The following is a 23,854-nucleotide window of genomic DNA, read 5'->3' on the forward strand; positions in this document are numbered from 1 at the left end:
TCTTTACTCCAGTCCTTGTGCTTTGCTCCACATGTGCTAAACCCACTGTGCTACTGCCCACCCCACCCCACCCCCATGGAAATCTTAAGAAAAGTTTTCCAGTGTGTTCAGTAAATATGGTGATAGACTTGACTTTATTGATGATTTTTCCTGGAAGTGTAACACTATAAATATTGTATTCCTGATGAGATGGGAACTTTTCAAGTGCACAGAAATGGAGTCATTGCACTTGCAGACTTCATATTTTATTTTAGTGTGATTATAATCAAAACTCTGCAGTACTGGAATAAAAATAGATACACAGGCCAATGGAATAGAAATGAAAGCTCAGAAATAAGCCCCCCTCCACCCATGGATGGCTAATTTATGATAAGAGCACCCAGAACATCAAATGAAGACAAGAGAATCTTTCAATAGGTGATTCTTGGAAAATTGGGTTGAAATGTGCAGAAGAATGAAACAGGACACTGGAGTTGGTGTATTGCATTGAAGTAAAAGACTCTGGGGTGGGGGGGGGGGGAAGAGTACAGGTCTAAAAAGGATGACAGAGGACCTAGTGGGGATTGTATTGTTTTGTGGAAAACTTAGGAATGTTATGCACTTACAAACTATTGTATTTACTGTCGAATGTAAAACATTAATTCCCAATAAAGAAATAATAATTAAAAAAAGGATGAAACAGGACCACCACACATCACCTTGCACAAAAGTCAGCTCCAAGTGGTTTAAGTGCTTGGATACAGGACCGGAAACCATCAGATACAGAGAAGGAAACTGACAGAACATTCCATGTTGGCTTCAATGTGTCTTTGAAAACTGGAGTCCAGCAGCATGGAAAACGAAGCAAAAGTAAAACAATAGAACTTGATCAAACTAAAAACATTCACAGCAAAAGGGACCAAAGCAAAAATACCCTAGGAGATGGGAGATCTTTACATGCCATAGATCAGAGGTAAGGACTAGTAGTCAAATATATAGTGCTCTCAGAACTGAACAACAAAGAAATAGTAACCTCATTAAAAATGAGAAGAGGACATGAATAGAGTCATCACCAAAGGAGAATCTCAAATGACTGACATATGAAATAAGTGTTAAGTTGATTTCATTTTATTTTTATATATTAAGATAGAGTATAGTTTTATTATTTTGCATGAAACTGTCTAGTTTTCCCAACACTATTAAATACTACTACCACTGCTGTTTTCCCTATTGAGTATTCATGATCTGTTTGTCATAAATTTATTAACCACAAGTATAGATGGATTGATCATTGTTCTATGTGTCTTTTTATGTCTGTACTGTATTATTTTGATTACCATAACTTTGTAATACATCAGGAAACGTGATACCTCTGACTAATTCTTAAGATTGCTTTTACTACTTGGGGGGTCTTTTGTCATTTCATGCAAATTAATTTTTTTTCTATTTATTTGAAAAAAACACCATGGGACTTTTGGTAGGGATTGCACTAAATCCGTAGTTTGTGTTGGGCATTATGGATGTATTTTTTGTGTTGGCATGGGAGTGGACAGAGTGGGGGGATAAGTGGGGTGGTAGGTACCAGGAATCAAATCTAGGGCTTCATAACCTGTGAAGCATGTGCTACCCTGAGTCATATCCCTGGCCTTTATAGCTATTTCAGCAGTATTTCTTCCTGTCTGTGAACACTCAATGTCTTTCTTTTTTTGTTTTCTCCAGTGCCTTGCAGTTTTTAATGCACATATTTCTGACCTACTTGTCTAAAGTCATTTATAAGCATTTTATTATTTGTGATGCAGTGGTAAAAAGAGCCATTTTTTAATTTGTCTGATAATTAGTGCTGTAGAAACACATCTGATTTTTGAATGTTGATTTTTATAGCCTACAATTTTATTGAATTCTTTGACAAAGTAAAACTATTATGTTCAGAGTGAATTAACCCCCCCTTTTTTATTAAATTTTTTATTTAAGGATTAATGAACAAAAACATAAGGTAGGAGGGGTACTACTCCACACAATTCCCACCACCCAATCTCCATAACCCACCCCCCCCCCCCCCCCCCGATAGCTTTCCCATTCTCTATCCCTCTGGGAGCATGGACCCAGGGTCATTGAGGGTTGCAGAAGGTAGAAGGTCTGGCTTCTGTAATTGCTTCCCCGCTGAACATGGGTGTTGACTGGTCGGTCCATACTCCCAGTCTGCCTCTCTCTTTCCCTAGTAAGGTGTGTCTCTGGGGAAGCTGAGCTCCAGGACGCATTGGTGGGGTCTTCAATCCAGGGAAGCCTGACCAGCATCCTGGTGGCATCTGGAACCTGGTGATTGAAAAGAGAGTTAACATACGAAGCCAAACAATTTGTTGAGCAATCATGGGCCCAAAGCTTGGAATAGTGGAGAGGAAGTGTTAGGGAGGTACTCACTGCAAACTCTAGTGTACTTCTGCTTTCAGGTATATATTTTGCAGTAGTTTATGGATACGTGTGAACATAAGCACTCTCTCACAGAAACTGGTGTATATCTAGGTTATGGGACTTTGTTAGAAAGTGAACCACCTGAGATGAAATTAGAGTATACTATAAAAGGAAAGGTCTCACCTGAGTAATGAAGCTGAAGGGTTGTCATTCCACACGTGAAGTCTCTGGACACAGTCTGAGGTGAAGCATGTTGAGGTGGCAATCGTTGTGTTGGTTAGGTTGTGATCGGCGGATGCAATATTATTTGGTTTGGATTGGGAGATGCATACGGGAAAGTGGGCCCTATCCAAGGGTTCCAGGACTGGGGGAAGTAGGGGTTCTATAGTGGAGATGTGAGGTTCCTGCTGTCTTAGGTTTCAAAAAGACAATCGATAGTTAATGTTATCATCACATTATTTGTTAATTGGGTTAACTTTGAAAAGTCCCTTTGTTATGGTTTGCTGTACAGTATCCAGTATCTTGTATATAGCTGTGCTATTGGATGCTTCTAATCTACTTGGTCTAGGCTTTTGAGAGAGTCTGCATATCAAATACACAGCCTATATATTAAAAAGATTCAGTTTGTGTTTTGAGAAACTTTGAGACATACAATTGATTTTCCCCCTCTCATATTAATTAACTACTGACTTATATGTCTACATTTTGCTAGGAGTGTACATAAACACCATTCCCACCACCAAAGGACTGTGACCCATCCCTCCCGCCCACTCCCACCCCCCACTGGCCCAGGAAGCTGCATGTCTACCCCTCACCACTGGGTTTCTACTTTGGTGCCCTACTTACAGTTTGATCAGGTCCTGCTTTTCGTTTCCCTTTCAGATCTTCTTAGTCAGCTTCTATTGATGAGTGGGATCATCCCATACTCATCTTTATCTTTCTGACTTAGTTCACTTAACATAATTCCTTCTAGCTCTGTCCAATATGGGTCAGAGAAGGTGGATTCATTGTTTTTGATAGCTGCATAGTATTCCATTGTGTATATATACACCACAGCTTTCTCAGCCACTCGTCTGTTGTTGGGCACCTGGGTTGCTTCCAGGTTTTAGCTATTATGAATTGTGCTGCTATGAACATAGGAGTACACACCTCTTTTTGGTTGGGTGTTATGGAGTCCTTGGGGTATAACCCTAGGAGAGGAATTACTGGATCATATGGAAGGTCCATGTCTAGCCTTCTGAGAGTTTTCCAGACTATTCTCCACAGAGGCTGTACCAATTTACATTCCCACCAGCAATGTAAAAGGGTTCCTCTGTCCCCACATCCTCTCCAGCCTTTGTTGCTGCTGTCCTTTTTGATGTATGCCATTCTTACAGGAGTGAGGTGGTATCTTAGTGTTGTCTTAATTTGCATTTCTCTGACAATCAGTGACCTAGAGCATTTTTTCATGTTTGTTAGCCTTTTGGATCTCCTCTGTGGTGAATGTTTTGTTCATATCCTCTGCCCATTTTTGGATGGGGTCATTTGCTTTTTTGGTGCTAAGTTTGCTGAGCTCTTTATATATTTTGGCGATTAGTTTCTTGTCTGATGTATGGCATGTGGAGATGTTCTCCCATTCTGTGAGGGGTCTCTTTGTTTGTTTAATAGTTTCTTTGGATGTACAGAAGCTTTTCAATTTGATGTAGTCCCATTGGTTTGTTTCTGCTTTAGTCTTCCTTGCAATTGGGTTTGATTCATCAAAGATGTCCTTGAGGTGTATGTGGGAAAGTGTTTTACCAATGTTTTCCTCTAAGTATTTGATTGTTTCTGGTCTGACATCTTGGTCTTTGATCTATTTGGAGTTGATTTTTGTTTCTGGTGAGATAAAGTTTTTCAATTTCATTCTTCTGCATGTTTCAACCCAGTTTTCCCAGCACCATTTATTGAAGAGAGCCTCCTTTTTCCATTTAATCCTTTGGGCCCCCTTATCAAAGATTAGATACCCATAGGTATTGGGATTTACTTCTGGGCTTTCAATTCTGTTCCACTGGTCTCTGTGCCTATTTTTTTTCCCAATACCATGCTGTTTTGATGATGATGGCTTTATAATATAGTTTAAGGTCTGGGAGTGTGATGCCTCCATTTCTGTTTCTTTTCCTTAAGATGGTTTTGGCAATTCTAGGTGTTTTCATGTTCCAGATAAATGATTGTAGTGTTTTTTCTATTCTCTTAAAGAAGCTTGGTGGAACTTTGATGGGTATTGCATTAAATTTGTATATGGCTCTGGGGAGAATATTCATTTTGATGATATTTATTCTTCCAATCCATGAGCATGGGATATCTTTCCATTTCTTGGTATCAGTTTCTATTTCCTTGAGTAGCGACTCATAGTTTTCAGCATACAAGTCTTTCACTTCTTTGGTCAACTTTATTCCTCGGTATTTGATTGATTTTGCTGAAACAGTAAATCGGAGTGATTTCTGGATGTCTTCTTCTTCAGATTTAGTGTTTGCATAAAGAAATGCCACTGATTTTTGTACATTGATTTTGTAGCCTGATACCTTGCTATATTGCCTAATAACCTCATGTAATTTTCTACTGGATTCTTTAGGTCTTTCTATGTATACTATCATATCATCTGCAAATAGTGAGAGCTTGACTTCTTCCCTTCCAATCTGTATTCCTTTGATTTCTTTCTCTTGCCTGATTGCTATGGCAAGAACTTCCAATACTATGTTGAAGAGTAACGGTGACAGTGGACAGCCCTGTCTAGTCCCCGATCTGAGGGGGAATGCTTTCAGCTTCTGTCCATTGAGTATGATGTTGGCTGTAGTGTTGCTATATATAGACTCCACTATCTTGAGGAATTTCCCATCTATTCCCATTTTTTGTATAGTTTTGAGCATGAACGGGTGTTGGATTTTGTCAAAGGCTTTCTCTGCATCTATTGAGATAATCATGTGGTTTTTGGCTTTGCTTTTATTGATGTGGTGAATGACATTGATTGACTTACGGATGTTGAACCAGCCTTGCATTCCTGGGATGAATCCCACTTGATCATGATGAACAATCTTTTTGATGTGTCGCTGTATCTGGTTGGCCAAGATCTTGTTTAATATTTTGGCATCTATGTTCATCAGAGATATTGGTCTGTAGTTTTCCTTTTTTGTTCTGTCCCTATCAGCTTTTGGTATCAGGGTGATGTTGGCTTCATAAAAGGTGGAAGGGAGTATTCCTGTTTCTTCAATCTTATGGAATAGCTTAAGAAGTATGGGTATTAACTGTTTCCTGAAAGTTTTGTAGAATTCGTTTGTGAAGCCATCTGGTCCAGGACTTTTGTTGTTGGGGAGATTCTTAATAACGGTTTCAATTTCTTTGTCTGTGATTGGTGCATTTAGATTTTGTAGTTCTTCTTGGTTCAGTTTTGGAAGTGCATAGGTTTCTAGGAATTGTTCCATTTCTTCCAGATTCTCTAGCTTGGTGGCATATAGTTCTTTATAGGAGTTTCGCAGGATTCTCTGGATTTCTGTGGTGTCAGTTGTGATATCTCCTGCATCGTTTACAATTCTATTAATTTGAGTCTTCTCTCTTTTTTGTTTGGTGAGTCTGGCTAAGGGTTTGTCAATTTTGTTTAATCTTTCAAAGAACCAACATTTGGCTTCATTGATCTTTTGTATGGTTCTTTTATTTTCGATGTTGTTTATTTCTGCTCTAACTTTAGTGATTTCTGTCCTTCTGGTTGCTTTAGGGTTCCTTTGTTCCTCTTCCTCTAAATCCTTGAGGTGTGCAGTAAGGTCGTTCATTTGAGCTCCTTCTTGGTGTTTAATATGTGATTGTATGGCTATAAATTTCCCTCTCAATACCGCTTTAGCTGTGTCCCAAATATTTTGATAGGTTGTGTATTCATTTTCATTAGTTTCCAGGAACATTTGAATTTCCTGTTTGAGTGAATCTCTGACCCAGTGGTTCTTAAGGAGCATGTTGTTTAGTTTCCAAATTCTGTGTCTTTTAATAATTTTCCGTTTGTTGTTAAATGTTAGTTTTACTCCACTGTGGTCTGAGAAGATACTTGGGATGATTTCAATGCTCTTGAATTTATTGATGCTGTCTTTGTGGCCTAACATGTGGTCTACCCTTGAGTATGTGTTATGTGGATTTGAAAAGAAGGTGTATTCCAGTTTTTTGGGGTGGAAGAGTCTGAAAATGTCCAAGAGGTCTAGTGTGTCGATCTCTTCATTCAATTCTCTTGTATCTTTATTGGTTCTCTGCTTTGTTGATCTGTCTAAGTGTGAGAGTGGGGTATTGAAGTCTCCCACTATTATTGAATTACTTTTGATGTATTTTTGAAATTCTTTCAGTAGATGCTTAATGTATTTAGATGGTCCCTTGTTGGGACCCCCCCCCCTTTTATTCCCTTATTTCCTAGCTACTGTATGTAGCATTAAAAAGCAAAGCAAAGGTCCTGGAAGATCTATTTTCCTCAAACACAATCACGCTCACCAAGGTGCTGCTAGTGGGATAAGCTGCTCCGATAAGCTCTGTGAACATGATGGAGAGGGAGTCTGACTCTCTCTGGTATGATGGGAGCCACTGTGAAGTCACATGTAAGGAGTATCGGGCAGTACCTGCTCACCCCACCTGTCCTCTTTGCCACCATGGTGGGCACACATGCACCTGTTGCAGTGTCTCTGGCCAAGTGTGCCCTGGCAGGTCACCTTGGCGCAAACAGAGCAACCTAGAAGAAAAAGGAACATGATGTCCCAGAAGCAGTCTCACCCATGGGAGATAGGCCTCTGTGGTTGAATGCCTAGCTTTTCAATTCTCCTTTCTGGAAAGTTTTTTTTTTTTTTTTGCCATTTATTTATTTATTTGGCTGCTATCTTTATATTCTTTCTTTCTTTATTTTTATTTATTTAAGAAAGGAGACATTAACAAAACCATAGGATGGGGGGAGGTACAACTCCACACAATTCCCGCCACCCAATCTCCATATCCCATCCTCTCCCCTGATAGCTTTCCCATTCTCTATCCCTCTGGGAGCATGGACCCTGGGTCGTTGTGGGTTGCAGAAGGTGGAAGGTCTGGCTTCTGTAATTGCTTCCCCGCTGAACATGGGCATTGACTGGTCGATCCCAGTCTGCCTCTCTCTTTCCCTAGTAGGGTGAGTCTCTGGGGAAGCGGAGCTCCAGAACGCATTGGTGGGGTCTTCAGTCCAGGGAAGCCTGGGTGGCATCCTGATGGCATCTGGAACTTGGTGGCTGAAAAGAAAGTTAACATACCAAGCCAAACAAACTGTTGAAGAATCATGGACCCAAAGTATGGAATAGTGGAGATAAAGTGTTGGGGGGTACTCACTGTAAACTCTAGTGTACTACTGCTTTCAGGTATATATTTGCCCTAGTTTATGGATACCTGTGAACATATGTTCTATCTCCTGGAACCTGGTCTATATCTAGGTTTTGGGACTTTGTTAGGAAGTGAACCACCTGGGATGGAATTAGACAATCCTATGAATGAAAAGGTCTCACCCGAGTGATGAAGCTGAAGGGTTGTTGTTCCACATGTGAAGTCTCTGGACAGTCTGAAGTGAAGTATGCTGGGGTGACTGGGAAGGTTTTTTAGAGGCAGTCTAGCTGGTCAGAAAGTATTATCTGGAGAGATGGTATCAGAGTTGGGAATAGGACTATAAAGCTTGATCAAAGCAAAGAGTAGTTCCTGAATATGGGAAGACTATGTAAGTATCATTAACTGTAACCCCCATAGATCTGACCTAGGGTCCATGTCTATTCACATTTAGCACAGGAGCCTGTGTAACTTCTGCATCTTTATCTATTTGAACTCATATTCCATGGTCATGGCTAGGAACATTCTAGGCTGCACTCATTTCAGGACCAGTCTTCCTCAAGTGGCAGAATAGGTTGACCTGGCCTCCCTTCAGAGAGTGGAACTGTTCCTACTGTTGTTCTACATTGAGGACAAGGTCCTTAGAGGCCTACAAGGGGGTTTATGATGTTGTTCCTGATGGAGATGACCAGTGATGGTGGAGAGAGGGATTTGTTAGAGGTCTAGGCCCATCATATCTATGCAGGAATTCCAGGACTCCCTGACTAGAGCCTCAGATGATGGGATGGCCTGGTATTGACTAAAAAGGTCATCATTAAAGTGTGTCAGTCTCTTGCCCTTAGTCAGCTTTTGTAGTCCTTACTTTTCTGACACAGTTGGACTTAAAAGTGATTGAAGGAAGTGAAATAGGAAGTAGGTGAGGTATATAGGCCTAAGGAGAAACTATTTGATGAAGTACTTTATGGTATCCTTTTTAGGTTTTTCTACTTGTTTGCGATGCTTAGTGAGTCACTGCAGACTATTGCTCACTTTTACTTTAAGATATATATTCCCCTACATTATGGGTACATATGCACATGTGCCCTATCTCATGGGTCCTGGTATATATTTAGTTTCTGTTAACTTTGTTAGGAATTTTGCCACCAAAATGAACTAAGGAATCCTATGAGCTAGGAAAGGTCTCACTAGAGTATTGAAGCCAGCGGCTTGACATCCTAGGCCTGGCATCTCTGGACACAGTTCAAAGTGGAACATGTCGAGGTGGCATTAGGGATTTGAGGTGAGAGACATACTTTTAAGACCATCCAGGCAAGTGCTTAGGTACTATTCCGAAAGCTGACTGATAAACTATCCTGGCATCAAGAAAACATGTAGATTATTTTAATTGGGTGGAAAGTTTCAGAAATCAGTAATGTTTTTCTGGACTCCTGGAAACCTATTTTGAAAGTTAGTAAGAAGGCTTGGCTAAACTTACTTCCTCCCAATTTGTTTGACATAGAGTTTTTGAGATGATGATTTACTGATTGAGAGTTAATATGCCGACAGAATCTCTAGTGTCAGGAGATTTAGTGTTTCCTAGCTCAGTCCATTTCATGTTTGGGTTATTGTGGGGTATTATTATATTGTGACTAAACATGCTACTTCTAAAGTGAAGTCAGGCCACTTACCATCACATGTCATCCCACCGCTTACTCTGTGACTTTGCATAAGCTACTGCTCTGCTTTACATTTCTCTTCTGCTCAATAAATAATAATGCATTACCGATTATGGGGATGAGTGAAGAGGATAATTAGCACATATTGTTACTAATATTATAAAGTTATGTAACAAACACCTAATAAATGTATTTGCCACTTCTGATATTGTTATTAACATTTGCCATAATAATTTGAATCTTTACTCCAAAAAGAAAAATTTAGAAGTGTGGTCTGGGAGGTGGCTCAATGGATAAAGCACTGGACTCTCAAGTGTGAGGTCCTGAGTTCAATCCTCTACAGCACATGTGCCAGAGTGATGTCTGGAATCCCCCCTCATCTTCTGCATGAATAAATAATAAAATCTTAAAACAGATTTTTTAGAAGATTACTTTTTAGAGATTACCTGACTCCTTTTTTTTTTTTTTTTGCATACAGCTATGTTCCCACTAATAAAATAGAGTACATAGCCTTGGTCAAGAATGAGAAGAAAAATGCTGAGATTGGTTTTGAAGATGATGAATTTGAGGCATTACTCTTGATATAAATATATTTGAATTTGAATAAGGGCTTAGATTCACTGGCACAGGAGAATAATTAAAGCTATGAGAGATGAGCAGTATAACTTACGGCTCTACCTTGGCCCTAGTTTGTGAGAATACAGACTTTAAAAAATGAGTGTATGCTATAAAGGAGAGCATCTGAGAAGTTTTTGGGAGAACCAGGAGATAAGAATGACAACCCAAGAGGCAGTGTTCAAGACAAAAGAGGTCACAGTAATCCAGAAAACTGGGACGTATATATGGTTTGATAGTGAATAGAGCCTTTGTGACTTCTTGATTTTAATAGAGGAGTAAGCGGTGTGGAAGCCTGGTGGTGGTGGATTTAGGAAAAGTGAAAAGTGGGGGGGGGGGAGACACCAGATGACTGTTGTTTTGTTTTTTAATAGAAGACAATTATTGGACGCCAGAAGGTACATGGTAAATTGAGGATTTGGATATGGGTGGATGGGATATTGATAGATTAAGGAGTAGGGGCTATTCGAAAAAAAGAAGTTATTGATACTTACCTGGAAGAGAAGATAATCATCATGTCAAAAAATTATTGCAAAAATAACTAAACTAAAACTTGCATATCAATCTTCTAGTTCTGTCACCAGCAGATCTCCTGTACTGAGGGTGATATGCTGGCTTCTCAATCTCTATCCTATCTCTGCTATTATAGGAACATATTTAAAAAAGAAAAACATTGAATCTAAGGAGTGCAGAAAAGATGGATTTAAGGGCGGGCACTAATTGGTGGGATTGACATTGGCATATGGAGGAGGACCAAAATACCTCTGAGACGGTAGGAAGAAGAGATGTGAATATAAATATGCCTTTAAGAAAGAGGGATTCATGGGAGTCAGGCGGGTTAAGTGCATGTGGTGCAAAGCACAAGGACTGGCGTAAGGATTCTGGTTTGAGCTCCCGGTTCCCCACCTGCAGGGGAGTCACTTCACAGGCAGTGAAACAGGTCTGCAGGTGTCTGTCTTTCTCTCCCCCTCTCTGTCTTCCCCTCTATTTCTCTCTGTCCTATCCATCAACAACAACAATAATAACTATAACAAAAAATGATAACTACAACAACAACAACAAAAAAAAAACAAGGGCAACAAAAAAGGGAAAATAAATAAAATATATATATATATAGCAAAAAAAAAAAGAGGGATTCACTCCTAATGACATTTTCCCAAATAAACAAATGACGGATTTGTTTGCTGAAAGAGTTCAAGGACTGAGTAGGTGTTGTGTAGAGAATGGCAAAAGTTCACTCTAGTGATCAAACTAGACAAGAGGAGCCAGTAAGTTATTCACTCTGGTGGAGCACACAGATTACCAGGTACAAGGACCTGGGTTCAAGCCTCAGGCCACCACATAGGAGCAACTGGGGGTGGGGGTAGGGGAAGGGCTTCATGACTGCAGTGGTGACTTTTCGCTTCCTCTTACCTTCTGTTTTTAAAACGAGAAATTAAGAAAAAAAAGGCTTCATAGAGCAATGGGGTCTTCTGGCATCAAGTTGCAATAACTCTGGTGACAAAAAAAAGATTCTCTAATTGATGGATTTTGTAAAAAAATTAATATTAATTAAATAGTGATTTATGCAACTATAAGTTAATATGAGTGTGTATTAACACCATTCCCATCACCAAAGGTCTGTGTGCCAGTGAAGCTGAACATCTACCCTCACCCTCCACCCAGAGGTTTTTGCTCTGGAGGTCCAGAAAGGGGAATTCAAAGCAGAATCTGCCTGAGTTTGGAATGGCACCAGGGGATTTTTTTTTTTTAACCTGAGCATTATTTACAGATACCACAAATATTGTGGATATTCATGAGTGTGTTAGATGAAAGAAAGATTACTCCACCTAATGTATGTATGTATTTAGCAGCTAGCATATATGAACACTCAACACACTTCCTGGGGGACTGAGTATTTACTCAAGGAGGGCATGAGCTCACAGCTCATGATTTGTCAAAAGCACAGAAGTTTGAAATATAAATGATAATGAAACCTGAACTTTATACCATAAGATCTTGAAAGAGGGGAGTCTGGCGGTAGTGCAGCGGGTTAAGCACACGTGGCGCAAAGCACAAAGACTGGAGTAAGGATCCTGGTTCGAGCCCCGGCTCCCCACCTCACCTGCAGGGGAGTCACTTCACAGGCGGTGAAGCAGGTCCACAGGTGTCTCTCCCCCTCTCTGTCTTCCCCTCCCTTCTCCATTTCTCTCTGTCCTATCCAACCACGACTACAACAGTAAAATAATAAGGGCAACAAAAGGGAATATATATATATATATATATAAAAGATCTTTAAGAAAAAAGATCTTGAAAGAGGTAGAAATTCCTGTAAATAGGGAAAAACGGGAAGGTTTTATGAGCAATGCAGAAAATAAAACTAAGTTCAGACAAATGGGAGGACATTTGTCTGAATCAAATTATTTTTTTAAATTTATTACACATATTTTATTCTTCTATAATATAGTGACTAACATTAACCACAAGAGATGAGATGAACAGATAACAGTGACTTCTGTTCTATCCAAAAGGTTTCTCCAATTTGCTTGTGATTGCATGCAGTGATATAGTTCAGTAATCTTTTTTACAACTGTTGTAGGACATCTCTGTGCTAGATGCAGTGCTGATGACACAGAGACAGCTAAGATATTATTTCCATCCTAAAGGAGTGCACACTTGTAGAAGACATAGAAGTGGGAGCTGGGCAGTAACGCTGTGGGTTAAGCACACATGGCACGAAGCGCAAGGACCACCATAATGATCTCGGTTTGAGCCCCGGAGCTCAGGGGTCGCTTCACAAGTGGTGAAGCAGGTGTGCAGGGGTGTCTATTTTTCTCTCCCCTTCTTTGTCTTCCCCTCCTCTCTCCATTTCTCTCTGTCCTATCCAATAACAACAAGGGCACCAAAAATGGAGCAGTGAATTCTTAGTGTAGGCACCGGGCCCCAGCAATAACCCTGGAGGCAAAAAAAAAAAAAGATGATGATGACATAGAAGCGGGAGAGGTAACTAGATAAATGCAGTGAATAGCATACAGGCGGTACCTGTGAGTAAAGAAATTTGTGGTTACAGTAAACGGCAGCCTGGGAAAATGTTGCTTGTTACAAGTTTTTTTCTTTTCCTTTTCTTTAGTTGGAGAACATCAATTGACAGGCCATAAAGTGGCAGTTAAAATCTTAAATAGACAGAAGATTCGCAGTTTAGATGTTGTTGGAAAAATAAAGCGAGAAATTCAAAATCTGAAACTCTTCCGTCACCCTCACATTATCAAACTGTAAGTATTGTACCTGGAAATATTGAAAAGAAAGAATGTTGAAATATCTTTATGAACTGGCGAATAATGATCTTTAACTGTTTGCAGTAATCTGTTATATTCAGCAAATGTTCACTTAACCACTATAATTAATTTTTTGTTTTTAATTTTTGAGCATACTGTTGGTTTGGGATTAAAAGGCATTGTTTCAAAATTGTACTGTTTCTGCCTGATGAATTCAGATTTGGAACTTGATTCTTTTTACCCCTAATAATAGTTTAATAATCTTTTGGGACCTTGACATACCTGGATTCATTTTTTAATTTTTTGCGACTTTGTATAAACTTACTAGGTTATTTTATTTTTGAAAATAACTTAAAGATCACTCCTTTCATTTATTACTTGCAGAACTTTGATGGTTACTATAGTTACTGATAGTAAAATTTTTAGGGAGATTATTTTTTGGATAAGACAAGTTTCAGATGTAAAAAAAACTCGAAAATACTATGAAATTAACAAGCCAATGAATTAAATTGAATGATAATTTCAAATTGACAGGATTGATAGTACATTTATATGTTTTGTAGCAATAGGATTCACTTAAATTATTTGAGATTGATGATTGATGTTTAGACAATTAATGATACTGTGAAATTTAGTCTCGTTTTATTAAGCACTTGATAGCGATCAGAAAATTCTTTGAGGTTTTTATATTTGTATGTCATTTCACTTAAGCTTATGACACGTTTTTCATTTTATAGAGACAAGGGAATAGCATATCTAAGGGTATCATCAGCTTGTCTCAGATCATATAACTGGTAAATTCTAGAGCAAGTTGGTAGTTAAATGCAGATCTGACTCCAAATCTCATGGTGCTAATCTCTACTATAGGATTTAAGGGTTTTTTCAAAATAAGCTTTATAAATCCTTTTAAAATGAAAAAGATTTTTTTAATTTGGCTGGATTTTATAAGTTTAGTTTGACCTAATTATTTTTAATACGCTGCTACTTAAGTATGTAAAAAAAAAGAACTAGATATATCCTTTATATGCTTCTGACTCTGATATAATTATAAAAGGAAACCAAATTCCAATTTAAATACAGATATGGAAAAGTCAGTGAAATTCGAAGAAGTACCTGCAATATGATGAAACAAATTAATGCTATTTTTAAAATCCAAGTAATTGTGAATACAGTAATAAAATTAGTAGAAAGAGGTCATCTCTATATTTTGATTCACATAATTCTGCTACAGTGGAAACCTGCTCACACGTGTGTTTTGTAAATCAGTATTAATATTTTGGTGCATTATTTTAATTTATTATAATCAGACACTGAAATTAGACCAAACTTTCATACTACCAGTATTAGTTAGGATGTTACTTATAACGGGAAGCCAACTTAATAACCCTGTAACTACCTCATCACAAGGCTGGTACAGTAACCACAGTTACTGTAGGCAGAATAAAGGTCTCCCAACCCCCAGAATTTGTAATAGAATTAAAAGTGATAGGTGGATTTAGAGTTGCTAATCAGATCACTTTAAAAATAGGAAGATTTTCTTGAATTATCTTGCATGGGTTCAGTAATTCATAATGTTCCTTGGAAGTAAAAGGAGTGAGTTAAAATAAGAGAATCTGGAGAAGGACAGGAAAATGGAAGCAAGGTCAGAATGGTAAGATGTAAGAAGGACTCAGCTGGCTATTGTGGGGAGGACTAAGTTGGCTGTTGGCAGCTTCGAAGATGGAGAAAGGGACCCTTGAGCCAAGAAATGTAGTCTCTCAAAGCTGGACTACAAAGAAACAATTTCCCTAGAGCTTCCAGAAGTTAATGCAACCTTGTTGCCTAATGTTAGGCTAACTACTGTGAAGTATATAGACTTCTAGCTTATAAAATGCTAATACATTTATATTGTTTCACTGCTCTAAGTTTCAAGTATGACAGCAATAGGAAACTAACATAGTAACGTAATTGAAATCATTAAATGAGTTACTGATCTAGGTATTTCTGGAATTTAGAATACATATTTTTTTTTCTTGGCTACAACCAGCTACATTTATTGCTACTTAATTTTTTTTTTTGGAAATTTTATATTCAGTGACAAGACTCATGAAGAACATCTTACCAACAGCACAGATATACTTTGCTGAGTTCTCAATGGTTTTTTTGAGGCATCTTGTTTGCTGGTGGATGACCTGTGATGTCTCATATCACTATCATGAAAATGTCATTTTTGTTGAAAGCTTCAGTTTCCTTTGTTTTTTTTTAAATGAAAGTTCACGTGATCACAAACAAACAAAAAAATCAGGTCCCTGAAATTATGTGCTTATACTTGAATATAAGGCATCATCTAGAGTATATAGCCCAGATGATCCAGGATATATAAAGATCATTACAAGGATTAGAACACCACTTTTAGCTCAGTCACTCACCTGTCCTACTCCTTGTTTCCTGAAATTGGGATACCTCATTGTGTGTGGAGGATTTAATGCCTTTACACCAGTACAGTTCCTACTATTAGTTCTACATTGCCTCAAAGCTAGCAGTGACTGATTTTAATTCTCTTTTATAACCCAGAATGATTCCCAGTTGACTGAAGCAGTTCATTTCTGACTTTATGTTAAGTATGAGTTTACTCAAGTTACTGTGTGTCTCTAAGCTGAAATACCTTTGCTCTTCCTTACTGAATAAGCAGTTCTTATCAGAGAAAGAAGGGGAAAAACAGACTAAAAGTAGTGAGTGAAGCTGGGAGAGATCTTTTTTTATTTGTCTTATTTCTTGACTTCATTAGTTTTAGAATGTTAGCCCTCATAGGCTCCAAGGACTTTTTATGCATCTGGGCTATTCTTGTTCTGTTCCTACAAAAAGAAATAAGATTTTCTCCCCTAGTGGTTGCAAATGTTAGGAGGATTTAAAAGCTTATTATTTATTTTTTTTTAATATTTTATTTATTTATTCCCTTTTGTTGCCCTTGTTGTTTTATTGTTGTAGTTATTATTGTTGTCATTGTTGTTGGATAGGACAGAGAGAAATGGAGAGAGGAGGGGAAGACAGAGAGAGAGAGAGAAAGAGAGAGAAAGATAGACACCTGCAGACCTGCTTCACCACTTGTGAGGGGACTCCCCTGCAGGTGGGGAGCCAGGGCTCAAACCGGGATCCTTGCCCCGGTCCTTGTTCTTAGCGCCACCTGCGCTTAACCCTCTGAGCTACAGCCCGACTCCCAGCTTATTATTATTATTATTTAAATTTTTATTTATAAAAGGGAAACACCGACAAAAACCACAGGATAAGAGGGGTACAGCTCCACACAATTCCCACCACCAGAACTCCATATCCCTTCCCATCCCCTGATAGCTTTCCTATTCTTTATCCCTCTGGGAGTATGGACCCAGGGTCATTGTGGGATATAGAAGGTGGAAGGTCTGGCTTCTGTAATTGCTTCCCCGCTGAACATGGGTGTTGACAGGTCGATCCATACTCCCAGCCTGTCTCTCTTTCCCTGGTAAGGTGGGTCTCTGGGGAAGTGGGACTCCAGGACACATTGGTGGGGTCGTCTGCCCAGAGAAGTCAGGTTGGCATCATGGTAGCATCTGGAACCTGGTGGCTGGAAAACAAGTTAACATATAAAGCCAAACAAACTCTTGACTATTCATGAACCTAAAGGCAAGAATATTGCAGATGAAGATTTTGGAGTCTCTGTTTTGTAGATAGTTAGTAGGCCCATTTTAGTTATATTCCAAAGGGCCCATGACTATACTAGTTTTGTTTTTTTTTTTCTGAGCCTGACATCTGATATGCAGGATCCAATTTATTGTCTGGGAAGATGATGTCATGGCTGGAAAAAGGACCAGAAAGCCAGATCAGGGAAGAGAGTAGCTCCCAAATATGGGAAAGGTGTATAAATGTTGTTGACTGTAAACCCCATCACAAACATTTGTTTTTTTTAAGTCATGCATTACCAGTGCTTTCTTGCCTTCACTTCTATGGTTATTTATAGTTTTTAAATTTTTCCTTGACTATTACTATTCTTACTTAGAGTTACTTAGTTATTCACTGTCTTATGGATTACTTTCTCAGAGTTGGTCTGAAAATCATCTCCAAATTTGAAGTTAATGTTTAAAGCCTCTAGCTTCAGTCTTGAGCTTAGATAAATTCAGTTATATTGCATCTTTAATTGTGGTTCTAATTTTTTTAAATGTACTCATGTAGTCTTGTTACAGAGTAAGCTTATTGACATAGACTTTAATAGTGTTAGTGACTTAAGCAGGGAGAGAGATCTGATTCCTTTAGTGGCTTTGTTTTATTCCATCTTGAGCTAGCTGCCAAGATGGTTGTTCTGTTTACAGAATGGGCCTCTCAAATTACTGGGTAGTTTGAAGACAAATTACTATGTAGAGCAGGTATTACATGATTTTTCTACTAACTGTAAACCATCAAGAAAATCCACTGGGAAAAAGTTAAAGGAACAATCAAAACTTAAAGGAAAATTCAAACTTCCTGTGAACTACAAGTTAGTGAGTTGAATTTTATGCTTGTTTCTCATTCCTCTATTGTTTTAGGAGAACTTCATTTTTTTATATTTATTCCATTTTGTTGCCCTTGTTTTTATTATTGTAGTTATTATTGTTGTTGTTGTTGTTGGATAGGACAGAAAGAAATGGAGAGAGGAGGGAAAGGCAGAGAGGGGGAGAGAAAGACAAGACACCTGCAGACCTGCTTCACAGCCTGTGAAGTGACTCCCCTGCCGGTGGGGAGCCAGGGGCTCGAACTGGGTCCTTGCGATTTGCGCCACCTGCACTTAACCCACTGCACCACCGCCCGTCTCCCAGGAGAACTTCATTTTAACTGATCAAATCAGTGCTTTCTGATTTGGTAAAGATGGTTTTGCCTCCCTCTGCTTTAAAACATGTTTTTTCTTATTTTATCGTATGGATAGCTTTTGTGACATTATCCACCACCAACAACCACTACCACCATGAAGTGATGTAGAGTTTCTATATCACAATCTTCTGATCTGTCTGTTTTTCAAACATTCTTTTATAATTATATTTTTATCCTTCTAATCATTAGTATTCTACGTTTCAGATTTCTAGTATAATCTCTTTAGTGAATTCTCTTTTTCATGTACTTTTATAGTGCAACACTATCATTTCTCCTCTCTACCCCAAATTTCTTAATTATGGACCAGATAGTCTTGAATTATGAACACTTTCTTTTCGTTACCCCCCTCACCAGGGCTGTTGATAGTACTTTGTCTGCAAAACCTCACCATTCCTGGTAGCCGTTTCCCCCCCTTTTTGTTTCTTTTTCATAGAGGGTGGCAGAGAGAAAGGGGGAAGGAGAAAGAAGAAGAGGAGATACCTGAAGCTGCTCCAGCATTCAAGAGGCTTCCAGGGGCTTGCAAGGCAACATGTGCTCTCTATGAAAGAGCATGAAACTTGGTAGAGCCATAGAGTGTGTGTAGGAAGGAGAAAGTGGCATTTTAGGATAGACTGTGGGTTAGGCCTTACTTTGGAGGGAAAAGGCTGATAAAGCCTTATCTACTTGTAAATCTAGGAGCACTGTTCTCAAAATAAGGGGAATAGCAGCCTCAAGGAATAAAACAATGTTTTGAGTGCTGTGGGAAAAAGATTGCTACAAAGATGGGAGTGGAGAGTGTGTGGAGGTCAGTGCCCAAGGTGACACTGTTGAAGAATCACACTGTTGTTGATTTTTAAAGGCCTTGCTAAGAGCTTTGGGGTTTGTTCTAAAATAAATGGGGCGGGGAGGCATTGGAGAACTGGAAAAGTAATAAGATGGGACCACAGTGTAGAATTAATATGGAGGCAGATCGGGAGCAGAGAGACCAGTCAGAAAGTCTTTGCTTAGCTACAACAATAAAACAACAAGGGCAACAAAAGGGAATAAGTAAATAAATAAATATTTAAAAAATTTTTTAGAAAAAGAAAGTCTTTGCTTTACTTCTGAGAGGTTCTGACTTCAACTGAAAGGACATTGTAGACTTGTGCTGCGTAGGACAGTAGCCACCAGTCACGTGTGCCATAGCTTTGAATTAATGGAAATTAAATTTTGGTTACATAGCTACATTTTAAGTCTTTAATAGCTGCTTTTGATTTGCGTTTATCATACTGGACAGAGAAAATATAAAACTCTTCCATCATTGCTGAAAGTTATATTTGATAGTACTAGTTGAGATGGAGAGAAATTCATGGATTCATGATATATATTTGGAGGTAGAACTGGCAAAGTATCAAGGAAAATGAAAGGATTTTTGTGTGTATGTCTGTATTTGAACAGCTAGGGTTTGGGGTTTTGATTTGGGGAATTGGGTGGTGTCATTGATGTCATTTTCTGAGAAAAGGAGGGTGGAGAACCTTGTTGGAGAGTGAGCAAATGATGATACTGTTTTGATCATGTTGAGAATCCCATAGGCGTTTATTAGAGATGCCAAATCATCTTTATCTCCTCAGCACCTAGCACAAAGTAGGTGCCCTGAGTACTTGCTTGCAGTGCATCTAAAGAGGTGATATTTGAACAGAATTCTGAACAGTCTAGGAAGATAAGAGTAAAAATGTAAGGACAAAGAACATGGTATGTGGGGAACACATAATTTGGGGGAAAAAACCTCTTTTTAAGTCTATTCACTCACCAAATGACATCAGTTATATACGGAGGGTTAGGTAAACCAGATGACAGCAAAATCACTACCATTATAGAGAGAGAGGAAGAAGGTGGGGGGGGGGGAGAAGAAGAGAGAGAGAGAATGTGTGTGTGTGTTTGTAGAGGGTGGTGAGGAGACAGACATTAACCCTATTACTGCTGTTTTTGTTAACCAGATCACTGCCAGCTCTGGTTTTTGTTAGTACTAGGGACTGAACTTGGTACCTTGAAGCTTTAGTCATGAAAGATTCTTTGCATAATCATGATTGTATCTGCAAAACCCAGGTTCTTTTTTAAAAGATAAGAACATTTAAAATAAAAATACACATATGAATGTGAATTTTACAGATAGGTATTCGTAGAAAGGAGGGATATACATACATGTATGCACACCTATAAATAAAACTTTATAAAAGCAGAATCAAGGGAGCTATAAACAGGGAGAGGACTCAGGGTGATGGTTCCCTATGTCAGAAACAATGGGAGGGGATGGGAAGGGAGATGTCATATGATTTGATGGAAGGTGTGGTTAATGAGTTGTTCTTTTGTTTGAGTGGTGGGCTTGTAGATGCTTATTATATTATTCCAAGTGATAATTGTAACTGCATTAAAGCATGCTGTTTCTGGACCAATAAAGCACGTGCTATGAACCATGAATAATGACTGCTAAGTTGTAAGTACAGCTTAGTTTAGTTCAAGGAAAATGTCATTTTGTGTACCTAACTATATAAACAGTACTTTTAAATTTGAATAGACTTAACCATTCACCAATTGAACTCACAGTGTTGACTTGTTTAACTCTAGAAAGATCTTTTTTCCCTGAGTTTCTCCTGCTATTTAAGTGAGTATTGTCCAGCAAATGTGTGTGACTTGGCCACCCAGAGAGTGTTTCAGGTTTTTCTGGATACTTGAAACTTTTTTGTTTAATTAGAAATACTGTTCTGAAAAACATTTTAAAACATATCCATTTACTCTTCTACTGTGTTAAAATAATAATGTAAAGTGTGAATAATTAATGAATTCTTATAATGTTTCAATGTCACTATTACTTTGTAGAACACAAAAAATTGAGGTTTACTCTGGGCAGGCAAAGGCACAATCCTGGAATTTGATTCTTTTGGCAGATAGCTAATATGAAGCTTTTTTCTTGGGACCTCTTGCTTCTAACAGTTGCATTTCCCTTGGTCTCTATATCTCATTCTGGTGCAGTGAAATATTGGCTGTTGAAGTTTATTTGTAGTTTTTAAATCACATATCACTCTGGTTTTGCTTGCTCGTATTATTTAAAAGTGCTGCTCATTCACATGCTAATTTACAGACTTTGTCATAGGTATTTTGTTACATGCGTGCTCAATGAAGTCACCATCATAAATCCGTAACTTACAGCATCTCACTAAGATATGTGCTGTGTAGCTAAGAGAAATGCCTCTATGGAAATGAAAAAAAAAAATTCTCCCTTGGACTAGCCTGAAAGTGACCTTTAAGCTGAGATTTAGAGGATGTTTAATAAATAGTTTTGGAATGGAGTAGGAGTCATATCAGGAGGAGTCAGGTTAACAGGAGCATCGTAAAGGAACTGTGACAGGAGGAAGTGTGACATAACTAACAAATGAAATGTGGCTTGTCAGAAAAGCCATCACTTGCTTCTCTATGCAAAAAATGAGACATGACTTTTTTGACAACACAGTAGTATGATTATCTGGGTGAAAATCAAAGATGAGACAAATTAATCAAAGGTGAGAGAAAAGCACTGGATTTATTTAGGATCAAAGAATAATGGGCCCCCTCCCAAGATTTAAAATTTTACAATTCTGAAGAGGCTCCCTTTAATGCAAATTATTAACCAGAGCCATCAGATAGCACATACTTACTTGTTTAGTTTTTGCTTTTTTAATTGCTACTAGGGTTATTGCTGGGGCTGGGTGCCTGCATGATGAGCCAGCTACTCTCAGCTGCCATTTTCTCTTTTCCTGTCCTGTCTTGTCTTGTCCTGTCCTGCCCTGCCCTCTGCCCTCTGTCCCCTGACTCTTGGCCCCTTACCCCGGTCTTATTTTTGATAGAGACAGAGAGAAATTAAGACAGGAGAGAGAAAGAAATGTCTGCAGCATTACTTCACTTTTATAAAGCTTCCTCCCTGTAGGTGGGGACTAGAGCTTGAATACATAAAGCACACTGTAATAAGTTCTGCACCGTTTGACTGGATAAATTACTAAAATACTATCCTGCTTCTAATATGCTAACTTTTTTTCAGAATATACTGCAGGAAGAGTCGCATATAGATCACTTTTTTAACTTCTTCAACTGTGTGTTTATTAATGTGACAGAGAACACACACCATAGCATCACTCTAGCGGTCATGTGTTTCTGGAACTCAGGATCCACACATGCAAAGTTGTCCCTGCTGTAACAGCTCCCTGGCTGTTCAACTGGATGCCTTTAAACCATGCAAAAATGACATAGCTATGTTTAGTGGCTCAAAATAGTAACTTATTATACATTGAATATTAATTATGATCTTCCAGATTATAAATAATCCTTTGTAAACAAAGCAAACTACTCTAAAGAATAATAGTTGTTCCTTTACGTGTATTGAGTGCAACCTTCAGTTTAAAGATTAACATTACACGTGACTCATTTTCAAAGCTTTTGAACTTTATCTGGTGAAATTGTGTCTATGGAGGGAGTTGTTGCTTTTTCAGTCAAATAAAGCTAAGGTTCTTTTTTAATGTGCTCAGTTTTGCATGATTAGAAATAACATTTTATTTGTCTGTATGTGCATACAACATTGAATTTAATTTTTCAGTATGGTATATTTTTTACATAAAGTGACGGAACTTCCTTCCTGTCATTCAGCTTTTACAGTTGTCAGTGTTTTGTCAATTTCTTCCCATGTCTTCCTCTCAGGTAGTATTGAAGCAAATCTCAAATATATGTGCTAAATCTGTTGTCTGTTCTGGAAGATAAGGGTTTAATTTTTTAAAACAATTAATTATACCTTAAAAATAATTCACATTATCACCAAGTCACTGTGTAGACTTGTTTTAGCAATGTTCTCTCTCCCCCCTTCTTTTTGATAGAGGCAAATTGAGAGAGAAGGGAGAGAAAGACGAGAGAGGATGTGAGACACCTACAGCACGGCTTCACTTGTCACGAGGCTTGTTCCTCACCCCCCCTCCCCCAGCAGATGGGGACTAATGGCTTGAATCCAGGTCCTTGCACATGATACAGTGTGTGCTCTGCCAGGTACACTATCACCTGGCCCTAGAAGTGGTTGTAAAAATTAGTTTGGTTTATTGGAATCAAGATCAAACCACATTAGTCTTTTCTGTTACTTGAAATCCCTGCTTCTCCCTTCTCATTTTTATTATTTTATTTGTTGAAGAAAGGGTTGTCAAGTTTCTGTATTTTACTGGTTATAACTTAATATTTATAAGACTTTTTATGTTTAGATATAAAGTATTTCTTGGACTGTAAGCAAATTTTCAATAAATAAGAAAAGTAATGTTTAACTTGCCTGTTGAATTAAAGTTTTAGAGAGTATGTAAATAAAAAAGGGAGTTTGAAGTCCATAAGCCTTGGGAAACAGATGGCTTTTCATTGATAGCTCTGTGGTTAATTTTAGTAATAATAATATATAACTTTTTGCCATCTTAAGATATTCAATCATTAGAATATAAAATTGGAGAAAGAATAGATTTTTTTCTGGGTTAATTTTTATTAACAGTTTTTAAATCTGTTTTTCTTTACCGAAAAGATACCAGGTGATCAGCACTCCAACTGATTTTTTTATGGTAATGGAATATGTATCTGGTGGTGAATTATTTGACTACATCTGTAAACATGGACGGGTAAGTAACATACTACTTAGTACAGTAAAGTCCATGCTAAAAGTGGAAAACTCACCAGAAGTAGTGAACTGTAATAATGGTCATCTCCATGTTTTACCAAGTTAGCAACGCAAGTTTGAACCCAGTTCCCACCACT

General features: G+C 38.2%; 1 protein-coding gene across 1 annotated transcript in view; it reads left to right on the forward strand.

The window, feature by feature from the left end:
- PRKAA2 (protein kinase AMP-activated catalytic subunit alpha 2) overlaps positions 1–23,854 on the forward strand; it is a 61,384-nt gene that overhangs the window by 18,050 nt on the left and 19,480 nt on the right. The window contains exons 2-3 of the mRNA XM_007518023.3: positions 13,090–13,231; positions 23,625–23,718. Coding sequence (XP_007518085.1) covers positions 13,090–13,231; positions 23,625–23,718 — 236 coding nt within the window. The remainder of the gene's footprint in view (positions 1–13,089; positions 13,232–23,624; positions 23,719–23,854) is intronic.

This window comes from Erinaceus europaeus, chromosome 13 (genome assembly GCF_950295315.1).
Source record: "Erinaceus europaeus chromosome 13, mEriEur2.1, whole genome shotgun sequence".
In the NCBI taxonomy this organism is placed as follows: domain Eukaryota; kingdom Metazoa; phylum Chordata; class Mammalia; order Eulipotyphla; family Erinaceidae; genus Erinaceus; species Erinaceus europaeus.